Source organism: Taeniopygia guttata, chromosome 3, assembly GCF_048771995.1.
Source record: "Taeniopygia guttata chromosome 3, bTaeGut7.mat, whole genome shotgun sequence".
Classification (NCBI taxonomy): Eukaryota; Metazoa; Chordata; class Aves; order Passeriformes; family Estrildidae; genus Taeniopygia; species Taeniopygia guttata.
In genome coordinates this window covers 55962204-55980247 of record NC_133027.1, presented here as the reverse complement: position 1 = coordinate 55980247, position 18044 = coordinate 55962204, and the positions used below count along the sequence as shown (strand labels likewise).

Sequence of the window (18044 nt, the reverse complement as noted above, 5' to 3'; positions counted from 1 at the left end):
ATTCTTCTTCAGTCAAAGTTAGAACAGTCTTAGCTAAATTATAAACAGATGTAACATTACTTATATAATGATAAAATTACATGGAAATTACAATTAAGCTCACGGAGAACTGTTATTAAAAGAGGTACAATCTCAATTTACATTTACTTTCTGTAAGAGCTATGAGGCACGCACACTATGACTGCAAAAACAAGGTACAAACCTTTTAATAATCATCTTAATTAGCCATATCAAATGTATGTACAATTACATGAAATAATTGTTTTGACCTTAAAGCACTTAAAGTGATTTAGATTCTAAACAAAAACCACATAAACATTTTTAGTGTTTTCTAAAAGGTTTCTCACCTCTCACAGTTCTAATTCTATTCCATTAACCTGAATTTAATCTCTTCCCCAAATCAATGCAGACTTTATAAACGCTAGGTGGCAGTAATAGGTTAAAAATGCTCAGAAGAGGTATTTTTACTTTTTCTGTTTCAGCTGGATGAAAGCAATCACCGATTTCTACAGTAGGTTACATAATTTAATTGAAGCCTGTACAATTCCAAGAATCTCTACACATTCCCATTGTGTTTAACAAGGTGGACTCTTGATCTGAACAGTGCATTAACTGGAACCTAGGCCAAGTTAAGAAACACATGAAGGTTGATTACATGACATAATATTCTTCATTGATAGAGCCCTCCTGTGGTCTTTTTAGAGGGCTTTAAACTATAAGCTAGAAGTACTTTAGCTCCTTTATGACCATTTTAAACACCAGTGTTCCTTGGCGAAGATATTTTACTGTAAGCCTAGTCTCTGTCACTTAGCTACCCTCTTATCACTCTTAGACAAGCCTGTTCCTGTGTCTTCCTTTTGTGCTGTACTTCAAAATCTTTCAAAAACACCATCTAATACTGGTTCTACCTGTCAGATTACTTCACATGTAAGCAGGCATAGATTTATTTACCAACACAAACCTAAAAATTGGTCCAAAACAAGTACAGATATTTCAAATACATTTAGTCAAATTAAGTTAAAGCTTGCAGAGGGCTTTTAAGTATTGACTCATGAATGTATCTAAAACCCATCTCTGGATTTTTTACATTTGAGAACTGGTGCACAGAAAGTCCATGGAAAGCTCTGTTCCTCAGCTGAACATAGATTTATATTTCCATACTGTAGGGTCTGCTGCAAAACTCACTGACCAGCCCAAGCCTACCCGACGAGTTCCATGAAAGGTCAATCCACACAATGCAGTGTGCTTTCAGTTTAGCAAAGTGGTAGCAAAGATCTAGTTTTATTTTTTCTTTTATTTAAAATTTTGCAAACACTAAAATATGTAGAAAAACAGCTGTCATCTCACTCTAGATATCTTGCCTTTTGTATTCCATCAACTACTTCATAACATCTAACAATTGCTTTGTAAGAGTAACACACAAGGACAAACATTTCTACTGAGTCAATAGCTAAAAACACAACAGTGGTATTTCCTTGTTATTCCATACCAAATAGTATTTACAATACCATCTAGTAATTACACTCAGTGCAACTAATCCACAGAGATACCCAAAAAGTTTACAAGCACTTTGGTCTAAAGTCAAAAAAGGAAATTAAAAAAAAAAAGAAAATTAAACAGTATATTCTAAGTGAATACACGCTAGAATTATAGAAGCAGCGCCTGTTATCTTCCTATATTGTTGTAATGTAAATATTGTAGCACTTAAAATTCACCAAGGTTCTTTTTAGAAATTTCTGAGTTTTAATTTTATCACTTGTTTCAAAAAGCGATCTCTCAAACAAAGCCAAACTCAATTCCATCAAATCTGTTATTTGTAATGCAAAGGTGAGATTCACAGAATCTTTAACAGAAAACTAGCAAGAAAATCTTGACACTATAATATCATAATTAGGCATTTAATGCAAAGGCAGGCATTCTGATTTCTAGCACCTGATCCCATGACTATACACAGTTAGCATAGAGTAGAACTTCCTGGCTTGAAGGGAGTGCTGACATGAGTCTTGATTGCTTTCTTTCTTTCTAGTTTCAAAATCTCACATTCTTGATTTCATACAGTCCGACAAAAAAGAGATGTATAGTGTATTCACGAAGGCTAGACCATAGTCAATCAGATAGGAAACTGACATGAGGATTGCAGATCTGGATTCCCTTAGAAAGAGCGGCCTAGAATACAGATCTTCCATTTTCAGGGTGAAAGCTGTATGTACTAAAATACCATACAAAGGGCTTTGTGCTGAATTGAATGTTATGTTTAGCACATTCTTATCACGCATTTGACTTCAAATAGCATTCAACACATTTCATTTCTGTATAGACAGAGGCACTATTGTGCAAACACAGTTGGAAAACTGTAGATATCTAAGTAACTCAATGGATCCAAACCTAAGGATCTGTGAACTCTCAGATGCCCAGTTGACTAGCTGCACTTTGTTTGAGAGATTACTCTCCTCTTACATTACACATAGGTTTGTTTGCCAGCCTGGATCTTGTTTTCTTTCCATTAACCTTTCTTTCTATTAACCTTCTTTCCATTAACCATATCAAAAATTGGTGAAGCAAAAAGAAGGCAAATTCAGCATTTTACTCTTTCAGATCTCCCAGAAAATTAAACAAAAAACATCAGTTATGAATTTTTTTTTTTAAATCTCATTTAAAAGAACATGCAATCTAGAATACCTGAGGATAGCTGAGCTAGAAACCTATAGGAGGCATCTGGCCAGGAAAAGGGTGAATCTCTGAGGAAACTGCTGCTGACTAGAGGACAGTTCTGAGTGCCTGGACTGTAGACTTCTGCTGGGAGAGGCAGAGAAGAACTCTGTAAGTCACTGCTTCGGTGGCAATCAGAGAGTGGAAGCTGAGAAGGGGGTCACATAGTAGCAGAATATCCTGAATTTGAGAATATTTGTTCTGGTATACAGTTTTGGGCTCTTAAAAAATACTCATGAAGAGGCACATGTGCTTTGAGGTACTATCCCATGCTCCTTTTTTTAAAAGTTTGTACTTCAAGCCCTCAAAAAAAAAAATCTCACATAAACAGCTGGTGGTTGTTCTCACCAATTTTCAGGTGCTATCACAGTTTACTCATTAACCAGGCACGCGGAGAGGGGAGGGATTCTACCAGATCTACTATCCTTTGCTTGCCTTTTTATTCTCTGTCCCTGGCTGTCTCTTTCCCCTTAGATTAGACTGTTGATGCTGACAAATTTGCATCTTCACAGTAGAAGACTGGTAGGAGTATAGAGACCTCAAAGATATAGCATTCAAAGAAAACAAGCATGTAAAAAACAAGGCAACTGATTTAGATATACTGATCATTCATTATTTTTATGTGTGTCAAATGCTTTCAGCCAAAATACTTCTACTTATGAGAAGCATGCCCTTGACTACCAAACGGTTCCTACATGCTACCTTGGATTCTTGCTTTCTTATGAGCAATCTGCACTTCAACAGATTTTTAATTCCCCTGTCCCCTATATAAAAACATTGTTTTAAAATAATTACTTTAGCAAACATGACATATGTGCATGCCAGTTCAGTACACAGTAGGTAAAATGCAAGGGAAAACCACATACTTGTTCAGAGCTTATGACATACCATAAGTTATGAAAATGGCCAATATTAAGATTACATTTTAAAAGCAACATGAATTAAACATTCAATAACCATAATAAATTAGGGCTGTGTATGGCACAAAAAAGTGTCAGTTAACCTTGCTAGTCTCTTTATGAACACATTAAGCCAAAATACTAGTATATGCTTAAATTCCACTAAACACCTACATACTAATTTCTTCTTCACTGGATAAATGCATCACTAACATGGTGACATGCAATGAGCCAGGGCGAACCATTGCTTTGGAAAGCCTTTGATCCTTTTGTATTATTGCATCTTGGACAGCCTGAATACTGCCAGTAATCTGGGAAGAAAGACACAGAAACAACAGTTACCCACTACAACAATTACTGTATCCCATCATGCAAGTGAACAAGAAAGCACACAATCTAAAACCAAATGTTTATGTAAAAACCTTTCTAGCGGAAGAAAGTATTATCCTCTGACAAAGTTGTGCTAATTGACCTGAGTGAACCCAAACAGGGTATACAAATAGAATGATTAATAAATCACTGGACAGTCCTCATCACATCTTAATAGAAGCTTCCTCCCATAAGTATTACTAACTGAAGCAAGTTAAGATCATCCAGTTTTACACTGCCAGTAATACCAACAAAAAGTTTCTTCAAGGAATTTCTCTGCCCACTCTGCTAAACATCTGTCTTGCTATGCACAGGTAAATGACTGAAAAGAAACCTGATCTTTGCAGGACTGGGCACATACAAAACCAGAATATTTAGTAAATAATTTGTAGAGATATCTGATTTGCAATTCTGATTATATTATCTGATAGACAGATATAATGTATGTACTCCCTTCAAATGTATTTAGACAAATTTCCTTGCAACAGGTACAGAGTTCTAACTTCATCAATCTTTCTCTTTAAAAATACTTGAATTACATTTTTTATTGAAAATTATTTATATGGTTATACATGCTCTATAAATTATATCCAAAATGTTTACTGTGCTAGACATTATGCTAGTTGTACTGTAGCAATTTAAAAAACAAAATACCAGAAACCTGCAATAATTCTTGAGTACATTAGTGAAAATTAGATCAAGTCAAATAAACCGGACCATCTGACAAAACGAATTACTTCTTTAAGTGAACAATTCAAACAGTGAACAAAAACATTACAGTCAAATCATCTTTGGTTCATAAAGTCTTAAAGAAGCAGGTTGAAAACTCCAATCTCACTTTTTTTTGTTTACTTATTTGAAATTCAGTAGTGAATACTTCACAAATGTACTGTACAGACTTGACTTTTATAAGATAAGCACAAGTAGCTCTTAGGTACAAAAAAAGCATTGATGTATTTTGGTAGCTCTGTTAATCATAAAGAACACAAATTTCCTGGGGAAAAAAATCCTCAATCTAATGGGACTGTTCAGTATTTTCTGACTGAATTTCTTAAAATGAGTTTTGCCATGCAGAAAGTTTTACCCACTAAGCCATAGATATCTAATAGTGTCATATAAATATAATTAAATTATAACTCAAAGGCACCGATGCTAGCAAGGGTAGGGAGAAGGATAGAAGGTAAAAGCTACTTGCCAGAAAAGGGGATATGACATTTACAAAACCACACGTGTCTTAAGTAGTGTAGGATGAATGAAGAAAATTCCACCAACATTTTATCATAAATCATGTTGTAATAAGACCACCCTTTCATCATATGCCAGAACTGATCTCCTCCTGGTTAAATAACAGTTTCATTGTCCCAGATACAGGAGGAATTTAATCCATATTTAAGCAAAGAACTGGTAGATGTGATTCCCACTAAGTACAATGTATTGTCTGAATATTTAAGTTTATAATCTCAATCAAAAAAAAAAAAAAAAAGAAACAAAACTCAAAAATTAAATGTGTCATAGTAATTGCAATTTTATTATTTTCAACTATTGCTTCTAAATTTAATTTGCACCTGTGAGCTGGAAAGGAAAAAATATAAATGTAAGCATACAATCCCTTCAGAGTACAGAAGACAGATGTGGCATTTTGTTATCAAAGAAGTAAAGACCATCCTAGCTCTGAAAGAGATCAATATTACTCAGCATTCAGTTTAGCAGCCAATACCCTACATCCTCATACTCCTACAGCTCCCTTAGTAGTACTTCCACAAAAGCATGCTCTTTCAAGGCTCACTCTTTTATGCAAGCACCAATGACACAAAAACTGTAGGAAATTAATACCTCTGAGATGTCAATTTTTCTGTCCAAAATTGGACAACAGGTTGAAAACCCAAAAAACCCAATGGACAGGCTCATAGCTGCATAAATTCCATTAGAAAATGAAGCTAAAAACCTAAAAAATAATATGGCTTTGGAACACGATTAAGTCCAAAGACAGACAGTTATCAGTTCCAGAGAAAAGTTATTGCTGAATCCATCAAGAAAGTATGAAAAAATCCTGTCCTTTGGATACAGGTAAAATAAAAAGAAGGCTGAGCACATCCTCTCTTTCTCTCTCTCTCTCTCAATGACAATGCTCTACACAATCAGCATCATTTGGAAAGAAAAAAAAGTTTTCAAGTAAGTTTTTCTGAATTTCGGAAACTTGTTTTTCAGATGTTTTCCCTAAAGTTATGCAATCAAAGTCTAACACAACAGCTATTAAACAGGTGTGCCATCAGAATGCATATCACAATTTCAGATTTGCTCTGTTTTCTCCAATAAATCTAAGCTGCAATTAACATTTGAGTGTACTATTCTAATGAAGCAAACTAGGACTTTTCCAATGCTATATAATAAGCTTTGACCCACTGTATATTGCTATTAAACCTGTTATTTACATTACCTTACAAAGTATTGTTTTAGATTTCCACAGCTACCATGCTATTTATTTTTACTTAAATGTCCTAACATAATTCAAAAGCTTTTTCAAGGCTGATCACACTTAACAATTCCTCCCTCTGAATTTTTAAAAAACAATTCAAAAAACAAAGGCCTCAACTACTGATTTCAAGATCTCCTCTCCCATTACTTGAAGTACATTATTCTGAGGAGTAATAGAATAACACCATTTTGCTTATTACAAGGATACTACTAGTAAGTAAATGTAAAGCTTTAAAGATTTAACAGATCAATAGCAATTATAGTCAAGACTGGAGAACCCTGAAAGGCTAACCTACCAAGTGATAACACATCATGTAAGTTATAACTTTAAAAAAAAAAAACCCAAACAAATAGAAAAAGATACAATGATCATAATCTATTTAACTAGTTTTACACAAATAATAATGCAAAGTTCAATATAAATTCAAAATTAATGGAACAACACTTTTCTAAAGATTCAAAACAATTAAAATGAAAACAAGGAAACTGTTCATTTTCCAAGAGAGACAGCTGATTAAATGTTTCGAAAATATCCTTTACTAAAAAATTTCCTGTGTGTAAAGCTTAAATAACTACAGAAAATACAAATAAATGACACTAATGCTTAAAATACTTCATTGAAATAAAATAAGCTCTTCAAAACATAAAGGTCTCTCATTACCAACTGAAATACTACCAGCAATTACCAGATTCACTCTGGCTATCAAGAAACGGGAATTTAAATGTTGGCTAATATTGCCTATAAAAATTCCAATGTGTATTTTCTAATTTCAGAACAACTTTACCTCTAAGGCAAGTATAAACAAAACTTTCTAACAAAGTCCTGGAGTTCCCAAATGCTCTGAGATTAAATTTAAAGAGTTGTTTCTTTACCTCTGTAAATGATATGGGTAAATAATCACATATAAAAATACGAGCATACTTAAGACCTTCCCAACCAGCTCTTTGGCATAGCAATGATTGTCAGCAGGAATTCTCAATTACCAGATTATATAACCCTACATTATTCTTGCACTTGTTAAATCATGGAATCTGTTAAACAGATCTTGAAGAAAAGATATTTTAAAATGTCACAAAAGATATCCTACAATATTTGTAACAGGCTATCCTGGATCTTATAAAACCAGGCTTTACAATCTCTTCTTCACATATTATGTTTTGAAGAATCAAAGACTGCAGTGTCATTTTCAAACCTATTTTAGTGTTATTTCATATTTTCTTAATCTTATTTACTTTTTCAGAGAACTGATAATACAGATACAGGATGACTTAAAATTCATCTGAGATAGTTTCTGATATTAAAAAAAAAAAGACTAACTAAATTTGCAAATGCTGTTAAACTGTTGGGTTCAACTTTTTAAACATAAGGCACCCACTTTCCTTGTTTCAGACACAAAAGATATCAAAGATGTACCAGAGACAACCTGCAGCATGTAATAAATCATTTTCATTTACTGCCTAAATGAGACAACTTATGTAATTGCAAGGAAATACATTTTCTTAAAGAGCTCTTTGCATTTCCTGAATTCATGTGAACAACATCTCACTAAAACAACAGTTGTTCGAATTTTAAATAAGATGAACCATTTTACTGTAAAATGCTAAACTACAAACTGCCAAATTAAAACAGTACCAGATCCAAATATAAATTTGCATCTATAAAGAAATCTAAAAATACCGCTAGAATTTTTCTTATTACATTTAATAGGAATGTCCCCCTTATTCTACGTGAACAACAAAATAGGCTATACTGAACACTGCAGTGAGGAAATCTCAGAAAGATTCAGTGAAATCCATAAGACTAACAAACTGAATAAAAATGTAAGTATTTTTCCTCCAGTCTTTTTTAGAAAAGCAATTTTACTCACAAAAAATGTTACATAACACAGCATTATTCATTGAATAGACTGCTAATGTTTCTTTAAATGTACCTGAAAAAAAATGTTTTGCACAATAGCAAACACTGTTCTTAGAAAAACATGCAGCCGTTGAAGTAATTCTGGTTATACCATATTAGTATAATAAAGAATATCACCTTTGGATTAGTAATTGGAAGAGAAATGAAATAATTTGGCTGATACTGTTTGTTCTTTTTCTTTTTTCTCTCAATGCCTTCTTCAATTTCCCTTCCAATAGTCCGCTTTCTTTTCTTCTTAATACTTAGTTCAGAAGTTGCATGCACTGAAGAGAAAAAAGAAAAGTCACTTTCAGCACACAGACATTTAAACAAAGACACTCTTAAACAACTGGAGCTGTACTTGAGTCAACTGACTGGAGCATGTCTTCCCACTGACCTGCTCTGCCCATGCTCTGAACTGTCTGCCTGGGATCCAACTCTCACCTGAATTAATGTAGCCATACAAGTGAAGTAGCACACCTGAACTAACAGCCTACACCTCTAAGCAGAGTTTATAAGCTGCTAACACAGACAGACACATGGCTTCCAAACCACCGAGCCTCCATTACTCAACATATGCAGAAGGACAGCAGGCCTGCAAATTGTCCATACTTGAACACGGACATGACTGTAGAGCAGAAGTGCCAATATTAAACTTCAAAAATCCCATGCATTCTGCATTTTTAAATATAAAATGCAGTAATATATAGGATTATCAAAGCTAAAAGTTGTACTAGACTAAGAATAACCAACCAATAGCACCAATGAACCAAATCCAGCCCAGAAGAAAATATCATCCCAGACAGATTTGCTCTCTACCTCCTCCACTCCCAGAGATACCTTCTGATATAGTGAAAGAAATGTGTGTGTCCTCAGTTCTTCCTTTACACATAATTGTGTTTCTCTTGGCTCATTTCCTTGAGCCTTTGCAGACCCTCTCCCACCACAATTCTTGATACATACCCACAAGCCGACCAAGTTGCAGACATCCACTGTCCAATTAGAAATGTACTTCCAGTCTCATGCTGGCAATACACATATTGAAGGACAGCTCACACAACCCATCACCTCAGAAGCTCACATACAGTAATGTGAATTGACATATGAAATTTCTTTATTCTGTGACTCATTGGTCAACAGGATAACAAAAGGCTGAATTCTTAATGTGCTCAGGTACTGCAGGACTGAATAGTAATAAGAGATGCTCTGGACTGTAACCTGTTTTCAGGGAGACTGTTCCATGTGCATGACCCATGTGACCCTGCCAACAGGTAGGACCAAGAACTGAGTGCATGATGTGTCTATGCTTTCACATTACTTCTGTTTAATGTACTTACTAGCACATTCATCTTCAATATCTGTGTCCACAAATGGCATTTCTGCCATTAGAGAATCTATTGAATCAGCAGCACATGGCTCTTCACTCTGTTGTGTCTTTTCATTATTCTCTTTAAAGATTTTCTTTTGCTGTATATTTTCCAGCCCATCTGTAATATATTTAAAATAACACACTGGATCTTAGTTTTTGACATAAACATCTAAGAGACATTACAAATAAGCAACATATGAAGTAAACAGTTCATTAATTATCAGCAAAGAAATATTGACATATAACCCTGCAAGGATCCTCTTCGTCTTTCTCAACAGATCAGTAAAAATACCTCAACATTTTATATGAAATAGCAAAAAATAGAGTTCTGCTTTCTATAATTTAATAACCTATGGTCTCATTTGGTTTAAAGTAAATGAAATTACTGCAAAAAAACCCCAAAATTATAACTGAGCATAAAAAATAATACCTTTCAAACATCACATAATGTTCATTTTAGATAACAGTAACGGCATATGAAACTCAGTGCAGACAAACACTGGCAAATTAATTTCACTGTAAACATACTGAAAATGAGCCATGAAGAAGCAGCAGGAAGGGAATCCTAGCATTCCACATATAACAAAGGGTTCTCAGCTGACTCTACCGTTCAGGAATGAGATGATTACTGTATTCCTGCATCTCCCACTCAGTATAGCATGTTTTAGACATCAATGATTTTAATTTCTTGTTCTAAAAACTGACTTCTAGTATTTAAGCTATAGAAGGAAGTCAATGTAAATGAAAACACATCTTACATGTACAAAGATATACATAAGTTCTACCTTAGCGTAATACCACAATAACAGAATATTTTGAGTTAGACAGGACAGAATAATGTCACCTAACAAGTTTTTTAAAAAGTCTTTCTCCCCAAGATTACTAACTGAGCATGAGTCATTTCCTTATGTCTCCTTCACACTTCTGCATCAGTAAACCCTAACACTGGCATATTAAGTTATACCTTAAAATAAAAGAATAAGCAAACTCTTCTCTAGCATCAAAAAATGGGCATATATCAGGAACCCAGAAATACTCTTTTGGGACAACTCCACAATGGAATTACTGTAGTGGAAGGAGCCGTGTGTTAGACTTGCAGTTTATCGCAGGACAGCTCATTACTACAGACAACACACTTTTCAAAGCTCCTCTCATGACCAGTGCAGATGGCCCAAATCTGGCCTAAGAGATAAATTCAGCAGCAAAAGTGTACACTATGTGCTTAAGGCATGCAAGGATACATATGTATAAAATCGATGTTACAGAACCAGTGTAGGTGATTATCACCCTGAGGAATGTTTCTTACACATATCACTTTATGCTAGGGAAGATAAATAAAAGAACAACCTGATTAAATGCTAATTCACTCCAGGCTAAAGTAGGGAAGCATAAATCACTCTCTGGTTGTAGCCTGACACCTAACTTTATCCCCCCAGGCTATCCAAAGGAAACAAAGTATTTAGATTTGTTCCTCTGCAGACACTAAAGAACTATGCATAACAAACAGATGCTAAAGCAATAATAAAATTACTTAACATTTAGATTAAAGCTCACACACAACATTGTTTCTGGTATCCATGAGTATACAGAAAACCGTGGATCCAAAGAGATCTCAAAGTGAAGGAAAAGACAGAGATCCATGAAACTGACAAACAAGTAGGGGCAGGGGCAGAAAACCTAAAAATTCAGCAGCGCAGAATCATCAGCTGAGAGCAAAACGGATTTGTTAAGGTAGCATCAGCTACAGAACAAGGACTCACATAAGTCTGAGGGATGTTTATTGCAGATAATGGGTTTCCTTTGCTAGTTCTGCTCAAAAAGCAACATACTTGCACCACTTTGCAAAATGCAGTCTGTTCACAATGGCAAAGGCACAGCTGAAGTAATTAACTATGCACCTTCAGTAAACTCACCTGAATAGGCACTGTGTCTAAATTGTACAGGTCGTGCTTCTACCAAAAAAAAAAACTCCCTCGCTTTTTTGAAAATACTAATTAAAGAAATCAGCAACAAAATTCAAGAGTTGCATCCTACTTACTAATACAACTTGAAAACAAGATTTTTCAGACTTCTTGACATAATGTTGATAATCTGAAGCCTAGAGTACAAAGCTAGCTTCTGTAGGAACTCCTTGACCATCAAGCTGTTATGGGATAACCTCTTTTTTCATAATTGCATGCTTAATTATATTTGCCTGAATTTCATATATGAGTAGGTATATCCATTATTCCTTTATTTGTATTTAAGAGACTGCTGATCTTCACCAGCATTTGCCATCTGTTCCAGCAGAAAAAAAAAGATCACAATACATCTACCTCATAAAGGAGAGACCACAAAAACAAGGAGCAACAAATCCCAGCTGCCTTCTGTACATATTCAGATTATTGTTTCAGATAGAACAATCTTCTATTATTTGACATGTAAGTATCACAGATCACAGTGAGACTTGATCTTCAGGCACTGTTCCCTGTTCACTATGTTTATGTGTTTAACAGATTTATCACAGAATCAATTAGGTTGGAAAAGACCTCTGAGATCATTGAGTCCAACTTATGACTGAATACCACACTGTCAACAAGGTCATGGCACTAACTGCCATGTCCAGTCTTTCCTTAAACAGAACCAGAAACATGACTCCAATGCCTCTCTGAACAGTCTGTTCCAATAGCCAACCACTCTTTCCATGAAGAATTTCTTCCGAATGTCCAACATAAACCTCCCCTGGTGTGGCTTAAGTCTGTGTCCTCTTGTCCTGTTGCTGGTTGCCTGGGAGAAGAGGCCAATCCCCACCTGGGGAGGCTACAGCCTCCTTCCAGGTAGTTGTAGAGAGAGATAAGATCCCCCCTGAGCCTCTTGCTCCAGGATTAACATCCTCAACTGCTCCTCATCAGACTTGTGCTCCAGACCCTTCACCAGTGCCATTGTTCTTCTCTGGACACACTCCAGCAACTCAATGTACTTCCTGAATTGAGGGGCCATGAACTGGACACAAGAGTTGAGGTGTGGCCTCATCAGTGCCAAAACATTGGGACAATCACTGCCCTGGTCCTGCTGGCCACACTATTGCTGATCCGGGCCAGGAAGCCATTGGCCTTCTTGGGCACCTGGGCATTCTGCTGGCTCATGTTTTGTTGACTGTCAAAACAGTACCCCCAGGTCCTTTCCCACTGGGCCACTTTCTAGCCATTCTGTCCCCAGACTTTAGTCCTGCAGGGGATTGTTGTGGCCAAAGTGCAGGACCCAGACTTGGTCTTGCTGAACCTCGTATCACTGAAATCAGCCCATCGATCCAGGTCCTTCTGCAGAGCCTTCCTACCTTCCAGCAGATCAACACTCCAACCCAACTTGATCTTGTCTGTGAATTTGCTAGTAGAAGACTTGATCTCCTCATCCAGATTATCAATAAAGATATTGTACAGGACTGAACCAAACACTGATCCCTGGAGACACGACTGGTGACCAGCTGCCAACTGGATGCAGCACCATTCACTACCTCTCTCTGAGCCTGGCTGTCCAGCCAATTCTTAACCCAGGGAAGAGTGCAGCTGTTCAAGCCATGGGCTGACAGCTTTGCCAGGAGTGTGCTATGGGAGATGGTGTTAAGGCTTTTCTGAAGTCCAGGTAGACAATATCCACAGCCTTATTCTCATCCACCAGGTGGGTCACCTGGTCATAGAAGGAGATCAGGTTGGCCAGGAAGTATCTGTCTCTCCTAAACCTGTGCTGGTGGGGTCTGATCCTTTGGTTGTCCTGCCTGTGCTGTATGATCACACTTAAGATTACCTGCTCCATCACCTTGTTGGGCACTGTGGGCAGGCTGCCAGACCTGTAGTTCCCTAGATTCTTCTTCCAGCATTTCTTGTAGACGAGCATCACACTGGCCAGACTCCAGTTGCCTGGGACCTCCCTGGTTAGCCATGACTGATGATAGATGGATAACGGAGAGAGGCTTAATGAGTTCTTCTGCCAGTTCCTCATCACGCTAGGATGGATCCCATGCAGCTCCATACACTTGTGAGCATCTAAGTGGTTAAGCAGGTTACTATTTCCTCCTGGATTACAGGGGGTCAATTCTGCTTCTCCTGTCTGTCTACCAGTTCAGCAGGGGCCAGCTGCCCTGAGGATAACAAGTTTTTCTGTTGAAAACTGAGGCAAAGAAGGAGTTAAGTACCTCAGCCTTTTCCTCGTCTTTGGTGACTATAATCCCCTCCATGCCCAATAAAGAATGGAGGTTTCCTTGGCCCCCTTTTGTTATGAATGTGTTTATAAAAACACTTTTCATTTTCCCCAATAAAAGTAGCCAGAGTAAGTTCTAACTGAGCTGTCAGCTCTCTAACTTTCTCTCTACACGACCTAACAACACCCTGAAATACTTCTGAATTGCCTAGCCCTTCTACCAAAGGTGATACACCCTCTGTTTTTCCCCCAAGTTCCTGTGAAAGCTCCCAGCTCAGCCAGGCTAGTCTTCTTCCCTACCAGCCTGTCTTTCAGCACACAGGGACTGCCTGCTCCCACGCCTCCAAGATTTCTTTCTTAAAGTATGTCAAGTCTTCCTGGCCCCCTTTGTTTTTAAGAGCTGCTTCCCAAGGGACTCTCCAAATCAGTGTCCTGAATAGGCCAAAGTCTGTCCTCTCAAAGTCCAAGACAGAGGTTTTGTTGATGCCCCTCCTTACTTCAGCAAGTACTGAAAATTCTTATCACATTGTGGTCGCTCTGCCCAAAGCAGCCTCTGACCACCACATCTCCCACCAGCCCTTCCCTGTTCATAAAAAGCAGGTCTAGCAGGACACTGTCCCTGTAGGCTCCCTCACCAGCTGTGTCAGAAGTTATCTTCCAAATGCTCTAGGAACCTCCTGGACTGACTCCTTTCCACTGTTAGGTCTCCAGCAGACACTGGCAGGTTAAAGTCTCCCACAAGAACAAGGTCTAGTGATGACAAAACATCAGCCAGCTGCCTACAGAATATTCCATCTGCCTCTTTATCCTGGTTGAATGGTCTGTGGTGGATTCCCACCAGGATATCTGGCTTACCAGCCTTTGCCCTGATTCTCAGCCCTAGGCACTCAGTCTTATCACCACTATCCCCAAGCTCTGTGCAGTTAAAGCACTCCCTGAGGTACAGAGGCACCCTATTCTTCCTTGCCTATCTCCTTGAAGAGCTTGTAGCCACCTGCTGCAGCACTCCAGTCATGACAGTCACCCCACCACATTTACCTGATGGCAACTATATCACAGCTTTCCTGCTGCACGATGGCCTCTGGTTCCTCCTGTTTCTTACCCACACCGCCTACATTGGTGTCGATGCACTTCAGCTGGGCTACTGATTTCATCCCTAACTCTGGCATGCAGCCCCTAGGCTCATCCCTAGTGAGCCTGTCTCATCCCCTTCCCCCTTCAAACCTTCTCAGTCAGCCCTGCCAACTCATTGTTTAGAAGACTTTTGCCCCTGTTAGACAGGTGAACACCATCTGCAGGCCTGGTGCCACATAATCTCCCCATGATAAAAAAACAAACAAACAAACAAAAAACAAACATAAAAACAAAACCAAAAAAAACCAAATTCCACAAATGGCACCATCTTAAAGCCACTTGTTGATCACATGGGTTTTCCTGTTCTTTCTGGCATTCTCTGATACCAAAGGAATCGAGGAAAACATCACCTGTGTTCCTGTCCCTTAAACAAGACAACCCAGTGCCTTGAACTCCTGCTTCATTACCCTGGTACATCTCTCATCAACCTTATCACTGTCAACCTGGACAGCCAGCAGAGGGTTGTAACCAGTGGGCAGAATTAGCTCAGGGAGTCTCTTGGTAATATCCCTTACCTGGGCCACAGGAAGTCATCAGACTTTCCTGTAGAATGAGTCCAACCAGCATACAGAGCCCTCAGTGCCCCTCCGAAGCAAGTCATCCACTACAGCTATCCTTCGTTTTTTTTCTTAATAAGTGCATTTGTGATCTGCCTGGTTGACTGCATTAGTCCGGAAGACCCTCCAGATAAACCTTCTCCACCGTTGTCTGCCTGACCCTCAAGATCCAGAGCCTCCTACCTATTCTGTAAGAACACCTAGGGAAGCAAGGGATGCCAGGAGCAGATTCTTCCACCTCTGAGAAGGGACCTTTTTCCATTTGCCCCATCTGCCTGATGGCAAGAGGGATGGGGCTCCTTGACTCTTGCCGAGCTTTCACTCACTGCTTTCTATTCATACTTTCAACAACAAATAAATCCTTTAGAATCAGTTTAACTGAGAGCTGCTGTAGAAGTAGATAGTCTTAGTGTCGATGCATTTTGAACCTCCGGTACTGGCACTACAGTTAACATAGCTAAGGAATTACTACTACTACTAACAATAATAATAATAATAATAAAAGCTTCTCGTGGAAAAATGGCAGGGTTAGCATTCAGCCAGGTCACATACACAGGGAACTAAGAAGAAAAGGAGTAGTAGTGAACTTAGGGAGTAAAAAGGTAGATTTAGTGTTCAGTCAGGTCGGATGTATACACTGTCGGCAAGCCTAGGGACTGAGCGGGGCAGTCAGGAAAGCACCAGAGCCTTATGAATAAGAGCCCTACTTAAAAATTAATTACTTAATAATTAAGTTGAAAAGTTTTCCCTACGCCCCAGCGCGCCCCGCACGCCCCAGCGACCGCCCGCAGCCCAGGGGGAGACGGGCGCGGGGTCTCGCCTGCCCAGCCCTGCCCTGCCCGCTGCCTCCCGCCGCTGCCCCGCCGCCGCTCACCGCGCTCCGGGGCCGCGCTCCGGGCATCGCCTCCGACCCCTGCCGACTCCGCGGCTGCCTCCGCCGGCCGCAGCGCCATGGGCACGGCCCGCCGGGCGAGCAGGGCTCGGGCCGCCGCCGAGCACAGCGAGGGGAGAAGCCGCCGCAGCAGCGGCCGCATGCTCGGCCGGGGGGAACAGCGCTGCCCGCCGGGAAGCCGCGGGGCCGGAGCGCGTCTGACGGAGCCGCCGCGCCCCTCGGGGAAGCGGTGGGGGAACGGGGCCGTGCGGCCGCGGAACTACAGCTCCCAGCACGCTCTGCGGCGCGCACGGCGGGAGGCCCTGCCCTCAGCCTGGGCAGCGCGCGCTCCGTGCGGCGGGGCCGCAGCCCGCGCTCGGTGTCGCAGCGAGAAGGGGCTGCCCCAGCGCCCGCCCCCGCGCGGGGCTGCAGCCAGCGGGATGTGGCTTCCCTCAGAATAACCGGCTGTGGCTCAGGGCGGCAAAGCGATATTTAACAGTGATTTAGCAGCGGAGAATGGACAGTCTTGCTCTGAATGTGCTCTGCTTCACGCAGCCCCGGCCACAGTGACCGCCGGCGCTAAGGGCTCTGCTCTGATTGTATATTCTCGTGTTGGGAATGGCCTCAAGGGTAATAAATTGCATAAAGAATAGAAATTTTGAGTTTCCCTGAAGTTATCGAATAGACCTTAAAAACTGACTGGCAAAGAAAGATAAAAGGATGTAAAGGTATGCGCACAGGGTTACAAGAGTGGCTGGAACCGGTGGAGAGACAGATAAAAAGGGCTGTGTATGGGAGAGGCTGCTTGTCCGAAGGAAGGAAGGGGAGACGGTCTTTTCCTGCGTAAATAGACTTGGTGCCTCTTGGAAGCCAAATCCTGTCAGGGCGTTGGGTGGGAGAAGCCAAGCTAAATGCCACCTGGTGCTTTCGCTACTTGCTTTATCCATGTAAACCGGATCTGAGGGAGCAGGTGCTATATATGCAGATAAAGATTCCTACTTTCATTTGTGAACACAAAGTAAGGGGTCGTGTCACAACACATCAGTAGATGTTAGTTGTAAATTGTCATAAGGCTGAACTCTTGCATTTTTAATTTTGGCAACCAGCCTACTGTTGAGCCTCAAGTTGTTGGCTAACAAGCCCGTAAATTCCTTACAATATATTTCCACAAAAGTGGTGGCTAGCAAGTCCTTAATTTTATACCATACACTTTATTATGTTCTCAACTTGCAAAACAAACCACACAAAGGTGCTGTCTCAGGAGGCACAACGCAATTCCATGAGCTCCATACACCCACAGCAAAGTTCGGTATGGGAGGTAGAATATGACAGGCCGTGGCTATGCTCTGCCAGGCAGAGCAAGCGGGGAGAGAAATAAAGAAAGAAAAGGGAAGGAGAGTACAAAGAATATCACCAGTCCTCAGAGCCTGCACTGGTCCTGCTGTGTTGGAGGGGCTGGAGCTGGGATCGCAAGAAAGAAAGTGAAAGAGAGGGAAAAGAGCAGGAGAGGGCCTGACCTGCTTTCTTTTCTAGATAACCTGGTGCAAGCCTCTTACATAAACCAGATCTTTTGCCCTGTTTTGTTGAT

At 39.8% G+C, this 18044-nt stretch overlaps 1 protein-coding gene across 3 annotated transcripts in view; it reads right to left on the bottom strand.

The window, feature by feature from the left end:
• AKAP7 (A-kinase anchoring protein 7) overlaps positions 1-17759 on the bottom strand; it is an 83711-nt gene extending 65952 nt beyond the window's left edge. Inside the window, exons 1-4 of one of the 3 annotated variants that reach the window (XM_012572649.5) lie at positions 16460-17759; positions 9687-9836; positions 8488-8633; positions 3783-3919 (exon numbers count right to left, since the gene is read on the bottom strand). In XM_012572649.5, coding sequence (XP_012428103.5) covers positions 3783-3919; positions 8488-8633; positions 9687-9836; positions 16460-16619 — 593 coding nt within the window. In that variant the 5' untranslated portion in view covers positions 16620-17759. The remainder of the gene's footprint in view (positions 1-3782; positions 3920-8487; positions 8634-9686; positions 9837-16459) is intronic. The other 2 variants (XM_030267937.4, XM_030267936.4) reach the window with 2 other exon arrangements.
• Positions 17760-18044: the final 285 nt, after the last annotated feature.